General features: G+C 40.2%; 1 protein-coding gene across 1 annotated transcript; it reads right to left on the bottom strand.

The window, feature by feature from the left end:
• Positions 1–152: 152 nt before the first annotated feature.
• On the bottom strand, positions 153–6,466 carry ddx23 (DEAD (Asp-Glu-Ala-Asp) box polypeptide 23). The gene is made up of 17 exons (XM_018701139.2): positions 6,364–6,466; positions 5,295–5,452; positions 4,994–5,113; positions 4,727–4,820; positions 4,570–4,635; positions 4,340–4,478; positions 4,112–4,245; positions 3,763–3,875; positions 3,494–3,637; positions 3,142–3,367; positions 2,820–2,965; positions 2,537–2,714; positions 1,989–2,231; positions 1,733–1,884; positions 1,529–1,637; positions 1,201–1,375; positions 153–1,006 (listed from the first exon to the last, which is right to left on the bottom strand). The coding sequence occupies exons 2-17, from the start codon at positions 5,450–5,452 to the stop codon at positions 783–785; spliced, it is 2,421 nt and encodes an 806-aa protein (XP_018556655.1). The 5' UTR covers positions 6,364–6,466; the 3' UTR covers positions 153–782.
• Between the last annotated feature and the right edge of the window lie 3,371 nt (positions 6,467–9,837).

Raw genomic sequence — 9,837 nt, 5'->3', positions numbered from 1 at the left:
GTACACCATTTCACAAACAAGCAATGTAACTGATAGGTCGAAAGATGTTGACCCTATTTCTACATCCATAGATTTACCCAGTGATAACACCGCTTTCTTTTTGGACTACCAAAAACTACTGTGAAAATATTTAGACACTTATGAAACACATATCACTCAAATTTACTGTATTCACTTCATACAAATGTTTATATTTAAAACAATGAACTGCATTTTAGCCAGCTGACCCATTTGAAGTGAAAACAGTGGCCATTACTTCTGGCATTGGTCTTTTAAACAGTCAGGAAACTCAAAATTATTGTGAATGGTTACGGTTGTTAAAAATGCAAACCTATCATTTACTACTCAGCTACACTCACATCCTGGCTGGTATTTATCACATATGATAATTACTGAAGGGCAGCATCTTTACAGTGCATATCATCAGACATCTTTTTCACTGAAGCATAACAAATATCTACTTCTGAGTCCATGTTTACACATCCTTAAACTGAGAAAACATACTCAAATTCACAGACACTGATGACAGCTGCCCACATTTGAGCCTTACCATCTCAAAACCAATGCTGTGATGATTTCTGCACCAGTTAATATGGCTGATTCTACCTGCAGACTGGACAAAGAGATGAACTGACAGAATGGGAGACAAGGTGAAAAACAACTGACGAAATGAGCATAATTGACATGGAGATAAAATCTTGAATGTTCAACAGAGGAACAGATACAGAGGAACAGATGTAGAGATACAAGATGACAAAACAGTCTGAAACAGCCGGAGTAAATCAGGCAAAGATGGTCTCCTCGCGTCTCTTCTTGGTCAGGATGGTTCCAGGTTTGTGCTGAGCGTCTGGGTGGTTGGCCAGCTCTGGAGGGCAGGTGGAGACAGGGCTCTCGAGGATGGCCTGCTTCAGGTCGTAGAACACCGCTGAGTCCTCTTTGGTGAGGAAAGTCATGGCAACACCACTCTTACCGGCACGACCCGTACGACCAATACGATGGATATAGTCTGCAGAAGAAGAGGAGAGTAGAAGAAGAGTGAGATAATAACACAAGGATGGATTATTTTTATTTAGAATTCTATTTAGAATATATGAAATGTATGTTATACATCTGTGTAAGACTGTTCTCAACAAATAAAAATCAATTTAAGGTGAAAGAAAAATACAGAGGAATGACTGTGCAATGAATGAGGCCTCTTACCTTCAATGTTCTTAGCCATGTCGTAGTTAATGACCATCGACACGTCCTGGATATCAATACCTCGACCAGCAACGTCTGTGGCCACCAGGATATCTTTGGCTCCTGCTTTGAGATTGGAGAGGGCAAACTCTCTCTGCTCCTGGCCTTTGCCACCGTGCAGCGTGCAGGCATTGTACTGTAGCAAGAAGAAAAAGAGACAGGTCAGGTTATATTTTGTTGTATAGTGTTGTAAAGTGTTTTAGCAAATTGATTTCACTGACAGGCACTTCGGAGAATATAGTTAAGTGCTGGGTTTGGGAAAGTTGTGTTCTAGTCTACAGTGACTTACCCCCATCTTCTCCAGAGACTTGGCCAGCACGTCGCAACCCTTCTTCTGGTTGACAAAGATGATGATAGGAGGCTCGAAGCCATGCGCCAACACCTCCAGCAGCTTCTTCCTGCACCACACAAAATCCAAAAACACTCCATGACACTTAGAAAAGAAATAAGTGGAATGTTTGGCATTTACAGTTTGTGTTTGTGTTCGTCTCACCTCTTCTCTCCCTCTGACATGAGCAGGACCTTCTGTTCGACTCTCTCGTGAGGTTTGCCAGCAGACCCAATGTACACCACAGCAGGACGTCTCAAGTAGCTCCTGGCCAGTCGCTCCACAGCTGGAGGCATAGTAGCTGTGAACATGACCGTCTGCAAGGTGCAATCAAATACACAGTAAGAAAAAAACTTGGATGGCACCTACAAAAGTGTCTTATTCATACAGATGTTTGCAAACATTTGACAGATAAACGTACTTGTCTGTATTTATGTTTTCCTGATTCAAAGTTCATCATCATTTTCTCAGGGTCCTCGGCTTCATCTGTGTCTGGTTTCTGATTGGTCACTGGGATGTACTCCAGAATTTTCTGGACGTCAGGCTCGAAACCCATGTCAATCATACGATCGGCCTCGTCAAGTACCACATAGGTACAGCGGCCCAGGACCAGGTAGCGGTTCTCCAGCACATCAATCAGACGACCAGGGGTGGCGATCACAATCTGTTAGATGAAGAAAACAAACGTACAGGTATGTTTTAATGTACAAAGCATTATTACCTTATGAATGTGAAGTACAAGATTACAAAAACATCTGTGTATATGGTGTCTGAACTTATGTTCTTTTTACATTCCCATGGCCTCTAAGCTAAAGACACAGATATAAGACTTACTTTTAAAAATCAAAATAAGCCAATTTTTGCTTAATTTCCATTCCCCCTAGCCAATCTTAGTTTAATTATCTAATTGCTGTTTCTGTGGTTTTTCTACTCTTCCAACAAACACAGAATAATTGCTGAATGTTTCACCTCACAGCCCATCCTGAGGCGGAAGCCCTGGTCCTCTCTGGAGATTCCTCCAATCACAGCCACTGTACGGATTCCAAGCGGTTTACCGAACTTTATGGTCTCCTCTTCAATCTGCTGCGCCAACTCACGAGTTGGAGCCAGGATGACAGCATAAGGACCCTGGTCTGAGTCCTCAATCCTGCAGCAACAGCCAAGCAGAAGAATGTAGTAGGTGGTTATTCAAGTAAAGAGACATACAGGCCAGTAAAATGGAAAATCTTAGAATCAAAACAGGTGGTTTTACCTATCAATTTTTGGCAGGGTGGTAATCCAGACAAGCAGTGGAATCAGGAAAGCAGCCGTTTTACCGCTACCTGTCTCGGCCACACCAATGATGTCACGGTTCTGTAAGCCAATAGGAATGGCCTGCCTCTGAATTGGTGTTGGATCCTGGATTTGAAGAGAGGAAAAAGGGATCATTAGCAATTACATTCAATTTCACCCAGACATTAAGCAACCAAGTTACAATCTGCTTTTTCCAACAAGCTGATTTAAGAAAAAATGTCATAAAGCAGTGACTGTATTCCTCTTATGAAAACTACAACACTATGACGCAGTGTTCTGACCTTGTAGCCACATTTGTCAATGACTTCCAGGATGTGTGCGGGCAGTGGGTACTCCTTCCAGTTCCTGATGGGGTTCGGGATCTTTCCTCCCTTGGTGGTGATGCTGTAGTCCTCTCTGAAGATTCGCCAGTCTCTGTCAGTCATCTCGTCCAGTTTCTTCTGGGACCAGTGTCTATCATCCCAGCGCTGCTTGGCCTCCTTTTTCCGCATCTTCTTCAGTCTCGTCCTGGAAGGAGTAGAGAATGAAAATTTGTTAGTTTGGGGGTCGAGGTGAGGCAGAGGGTGAGGCTGTGGAGTCAGTGCAAACTGTGTATTCTTTAGACAGAACTGATCACTTTGTTGTTCTACTCACTCTTCCTGCTCCTTCTCTTCCAGCGTACGCCGTTTCTCCATCAGGTCACCATAGAAACGTGATTGCTCTCTTTTCTGCTGCTTCAAGTCGATGCCTGCGATGAAGCCTCGTCCATACAGCTGCACCTGATGCTTTTCTTTGTAACTGGGGGGCAGATCATATTGTTTAGACCGACACAGATTATAGCAAAGAAAAACTTGCATCAATTCAAGAGATACATGTGCGAATGATACACTAATGTATCACACACTACATTAATGCTGACTCACATTGGGTTGTAGTCGACTGATGTGTCTTCAGAAGCATCCCATTCAAACACAAACTTCCTGTCATTCAAGTGACGAGTTCTCCGACGTTTCTTGAGCCCACCCAGGTAACGCTCCTGTGAAAATTTGATATTTATGTAAGAAAATAATCCATCCATCCAGTTAGATCATGTTTTCTAACCACAGATGGTCAACATTTTAATAGTTGAGGTTTGTAATGCTTGAATAACAAAAGTTGACAGGTCAGTTACACATTACATTTAGTGTTTTCAAGTGCCATCTGCCAAGATTATTTTTCTTGGATCATATATACAAATTAAATACAAACTAAACTTTTTCTCCTTGAACAAACCTTGATAGCCTGGAGCTCTTTGCTTTTATCTTTCTCCTCCCTGAGCTTTTGTCGTCCATCATCTTCTTCATTCCCATTGTTCTCTCGCTCCATTCGTTCTCTGCGCTCTCGTCGCTCCCTTTCCTGAGGATCCTCTGTAACAAATGACTTCAGTTACTATCAATACATTTAAGAGTATAACAAAATGCAGATTGTCTACAACTGGACAGAGCAGAGGCTGATACACACCCAGCATTTTTCTCCCTATGTCCTGGAACATCCTTCTCTTCTTCCTCTCATCTTCCAACAACCGCCTCCTCTCCTCTGTCTGCTGCGCCCTCCGTTTCAGAGCCTCAGCTTCTCGCTCTTCTTTGGACAAGAACTTGGGCTGAAAAGGACAAATTAAAAATTAAGGGAGGAAAAAAATAATCTTGTGTCTAGAAAGGAAAAGAAAATATACATGGTGTGGATCTCCTCACCTTTGCCTCTGCCTCCTCTTCTGCCTTTTTTTTGGCAAGAAGCTCTTCTAAAGATAGGGGCTGGACCTGAACAGAAGTAACACAGGTTAAAAACACAAAATAACAACCTAAGAAAAAAGGCAACATCGTGAAAAATTCAGCCAAAACAGATTCATACCTTCTCTTTCTTCTTTTTCTCATCTTCCTCCTCTTCTGTTTTTATATCCTTCTCTCTCTTTAATTTGGCATCCTTCGACTTCGGTGACAGACTCCTTTAAGGGAGAGAGGCAGAAGGTATTTAAAGGTCTTCAGAGTTTGGGCAAAACATTACAAACTAAAGCTGTAGGAAGTTCTTTTTGCTTTGTTCAAAAAAAGTGGATCAGTATTTCTATGTCATCTGATCTGTCTCCATCTCACAAAGCTGCATATTTCAGTATTCACATACCTGGACCTCTTGCTGCGATCTTTATCACGTCGATGGCCATCTCTGTCCTTGCGGCTTCTCTCTCTGTCCTTATCTCTGTCACGGTCCTTGTCTCTGTCCTTGTCTTTCATGCGACGGTCTCTGTGATTACACAACATATCAGATACAATATTTAGTTCTTTGGTTCAACAACAGGCAACTACAACACAACACAAACAAACAAACAAAAACGCAGGTAAAGTCAGTAAGGATTCAGAAAAAGTTACAATTCAGACTTTAAATTGGTGTACAAGATGGGTTTGTGCCTTTGTGTTTCAGCTACCTTTCTGCAGATTTGGAGCGATTTCTCTCACGAGACCGATGACGTTTGCGTGAAGGTGAAACTTTGCGATCCCTGTCTCGTGAACGGCTGCGTCTCCTCTCTCTGTCTTTGGTCCCTGAGGATTCTGCATCCTTTTTGTCTGTGGAGTCGGCTGCCATCTGAGAACATAAATGACATGGATGATGGTTTTGTTGAATTTTTAGTTTTTGGTATAGTTTTAAAATCAGTCAATTTACTTTTGATAAAATACTGCACTGTATTTTTCTATGTCATTAATTAATGAACAGTCTACAATATTTGAGACTTTCTTCTGTAGTTACCAGACTCTATTCAGGTCATGCATAATGTCTGATGACAGTTTTTGTTTGGTTAGTGATCATGTTTTGTAGTACTTGTTGCAAACTAATCAAATTCGCTATTGTTCATTATAAGTTTCCCAAAATGCGACATAAAACTTATTGAATTGTCAACCTTTATTGACCTGATCCCGCTGAAAAAGCAGACCATCAGTGCAATAATAATCACAATGTGAGCAGAAGATTTAAGTGTGCGTAAAAGGTTGCAAATAAATGCTCTACAACAACTAAATGTCCATGTTTGTTAGATGCTGTTTATGGTTTAATATTATCTAATGCTGCTTTTTACAACACACAAAACAATAACCTATCCTGAAAACAACATTTAAAGTGATTGGGTAATCAGTTTCGTACATATACATATCAGCTTTTACTCCGTATTTTCCTTTGCTATTTCAAGAAGAAAAAGCAGGATTAACTTTAATGTTTATAATTGCACTTTCAGGTTGGCTCACCGTCTATTCTGTGAAAAATAATCTAATCATACAAGATGTAATTAACTTCACAAAACAAATGAAGTAACTCAGCGGAATGAATGCAGTGGATAATGTGAACAAGCTAGCCCCTACCGTTAGCTAACAACTTAGCAAAAAGGTTAAGCGTCCTCAATAAACTGCGAAAACCTGCAACATTTAAAACCTCACTTAAGTCAGACGTTTGCGGGGAATAAACCTCAGCAGTGCACTGTGTCGATTACAACATTTAAAACTTACCTTTCTCACTTGTCAACAAAACACTTGCGATTTCGCTACGCTTCAAGAAGACGCCATGTCGCCCCACACGAGCTGAACCACGCACGGGATTGTGGGAATGGTAGTAGTTAGCGGTCTATGCAGAGTGGAGGTAACGGCTTTTAAACTACATTTCCCAGAAATGCAGGTGAATTTTCTCAGGGCCACAGTTGTTTGGCTCATGAACACCTAAATGCCTGACCAAAAATAATATTCTAATTCGAAACATTTTCCATCTCGAACACAAGGTGGCAACCGTGTTACAAGTTAGCACGGTGTAGGTATCAGATAGATCTGCTCCGGGTTCTGCGTTAACAGCTGTTTGATTGTTTTTTTATTATTATTATTATTATCATTACAATTTTAAATAGAAAAGATAAACTGAAGTAATTAAAGTCTTAAAACTAGATTTTGACCACAAATTCTTACACAGGGTCCCTGCCAGCTGACATTGTCTTTCAGTGATATAAATTCGCAATTAATAGAATTATGTATACCTTAACATTACAGAGTAAATCTGGCTTCTGGGGGGTCCAGAGCAGTGATCAATTTTTTCCTGGTTGGCAATCTGGCCTTGATTAATAGCACTTGTGTGGAAGCTTTAAGAAACAACAAAAAGTTTAATGCAGTGTAATTTGTGAAACACATTCGTTTAAAAAATGATAAGAAGTTATATAAACAAGAAGGTGTCAAAATTAAAAATAAACAGTTTTTAGGAGATATCACCACAGAGAAACTGCCGGTCTAAGTCCATTTGCCAGGACATTTCATATTGATGGAACTGAAAGACCAATTCCTGTATCTATCTAATCCAGTGGGGCTGTCTCTTATTAGTCTGCTGTTTACTGGAAAGAAGACAAAAAGGTCTGTAGAAGGAGCCAGACTTATCAGTCTATTGTTGACCCCAGACTATATACTGTAACTGTGATGAAATAGGTCTGTTTGCTCAGTACCACTTAAGAACACATCTGAAGCATATTAACATTCAAGAAGTGCTGTTAGTGCAGAGACCAGACTATGTTTTTCCTGTAATCTAAATCATCCTCTGGTGTGTATGTGAGTGTACATGCTTCTGCAGACAGATAAAAGACATTTTAGATGCTGCTCTGCTTGACTACAGTCTAAGAAACTACAGTCCAGATTGGCTCAGTGCTGGTTCGTATTCTGGACCTGCCCTCTCATCCACAGTAAGATCAAGAGAGATTTATGGAGCCCTTCTGAAGGTGAAACAGTTTCAGTAGGAACAGATCAAAGTTGATCTAAAAAAATAAATAAATAACCACACACACAAAGAAGAAGGATAGTGGGAAGAATGGACTGGTTAGACAGTAAATGTCAGAGTTGCATTTTATATACTGGACTGTGATCATTTGTTTTTTCTTTGTCTAATCTAAACAAGGTTGAATGAAAGGATAAAAAGGATGAAAGCTGGTCATGAAATTAATTATGAATTCCCTCTATCTCACACTGTAACTACTAATCTGCTAAGGACTGTGTGTTCTAAAGAGTTTGTCTCATTGGCCTTTTTCACAGCAGATAGCAGTAAAAGCACAGGTGTTAATAATAGCATCAACAGTGTTGTTCCATTTAGGTGTCCCAGTAAGCCGTGACAGTCAGCCAGCATGCATAATACCACAGCCCTGAAACTTAAGTACCCAAATGTCATGCAAACATGATGAGTGTTATTAATTAAATCTGTGTTTTTCTTGGTTTGACACAAGGTCTATTGTATTCTATTGTTTAAGGGACTGATATATTTAATTAGATTATTTTCAGGGCCTAATAACACCAGGCAATAAGCCAGGGACTACCTAACAACAAGATAGAAAAGCACTGATGTGTCTGACCAGGGTTTGAGAAACACTGATCTGGACTACTTAACTAATCTTTATGCTCTGACCATTGCTGCATTCATGCAATGTGTGGGAAGAACAGGAAAACACCCTTTATTCAAACTTGGAGGTGTTCACACATTATTCCAAGGTGGTCAGCTATAGTGCTAATCTTGTAGTATTTTTAAAATGTATTTGTAGCCATTTGTTATCACATGAAACCAGATTTTAAAAAATATGTTGCTCATAAGATTAGCTGAATTGATTGAGTTAGTTTTCATATTGGATTTTATTTAATGAAACTGCACCACATGTCTATACTTTTCACTGAGAGAGGGAGATATTATAATGTGTAAATGCGGTTTCAATCATATGTTGTGAATGCCACTTATACTCCTGTTGTCACAAGCTAAGTAAATATATGGTTATAACCAGCTTATACAGCAATGCTTAAGTCACATAATGTGTGACAATAGCAGTAATTGTGTCGGCATAACAAAGAAACATTCTTCAGAAATACAGTGTAGATATTATCACACTACAATTTCTATCCATAGTGAGTTATACTTTTATTCTCACAGCTACACGTTATGCTTCATTATAATTAAAGACTGACTCATGTGTATGATGTATGAATGTTGCTGGCACCAGTTTTAGGTGAAAACATTTGCACTTCATGCCATGAACATCTCAGGGTGTTGTTTCTTTTCAGCGTTGGTGACATTTTGTGCCTCTGCAAAGTGCTGACATACATCACTCACACACAAAAACACACTGTCTTTATACATTGGCGCTTCACCGTTGCCATGACTACCCTACGTTTGCCATTAGGAGCTTGTCTTATACAATATGTCTACAGTTTGCCCCCAGTGAGTAATGCGTAGTACAACAGCTGAATCTCAGAATTGTGCTTATTATCATTGCACTGATATGATCTTTATGTGCTGCTGCCTTATCTTTGGTGTTTCCACAGTGAAGACACAGCAAAGGGGCAGTGACAAGAGGCAGAAAGATGAGGAGAGACATGGGATGACATGAGATAAACACACAGGCGCAATTAACTGGAGATGTCTCTCCACAGAGGTCCATTCAGTTACTTGTTATTCATCCATAGGTGAATTCAGCACATTTGAGGTGAAAATGTAGTATTAAAAGCCACCATTGTGTAATGTTGACTATTACCTAATTTGGAAACAGCTGACTATTGATAACAGTTAAAGTTAGCCTTTGTGTAAGCAAAGAGATCAATATTTAGGGGTTGACAAGTCATGTTGTTTAGAGTCAATTCTTATGGTCTGACTGGTTTTAAGATATAACATGGAAAAGACTCCACTGATCAGCAAATATTTACCACTTAAAAAGCCCCAGAAACAGGTTTTTGTTGGAGCCACATGATTGGATGGCACAGATATCACTGTGTTTAGTTGTTCTCCAGATGTACACACTACATCTACAACAATAACCCCTCTCCCCCAACTCTGGTCGACCCCCATCCCAAGCCTTGGCTCCCCTCCCTGCATATTCACCCCATGTCAGGCGTGGTTGTCTAATTAAACCGCTAGAAGAGCGCTCACTCTTGACATGCCCTCAGGGTGTGCCAAATGGGGCGCATGGGCATGAAGTT

The sequence above is a fragment of the Lates calcarifer genome, linkage group LG6 (genome assembly GCF_001640805.2).
Source record: "Lates calcarifer isolate ASB-BC8 linkage group LG6, TLL_Latcal_v3, whole genome shotgun sequence".
NCBI lineage: Eukaryota > Metazoa > Chordata > Actinopteri > Centropomidae > Lates > Lates calcarifer.
Note: the sequence above shows the minus strand (reverse complement) of the source record. Positions and strands in the feature narration are given on the sequence as shown.

Excerpts from the sequence above, each read along its gene's own strand:
- ddx23 (XM_018701139.2), bottom strand. The coding sequence starts at position 5,452 with ATGGCAGCCGACTCCACAGACAAAAAGGATGCAGAATCCTCAGGGACC. Across the intron at positions 2,966-3,141 it reads TTGACAAATGTGGCTACAAG|GATCCAACACCAATTCAGAG; the intron begins GTCAGAACACTG and ends CTTCAAATCCAG. Across the intron at positions 1,376-1,528 it reads AGTCTCTGGAGAAGATGGGG|TACAATGCCTGCACGCTGCA; the intron begins GTAAGTCACTGT and ends TTCTTGCTACAG.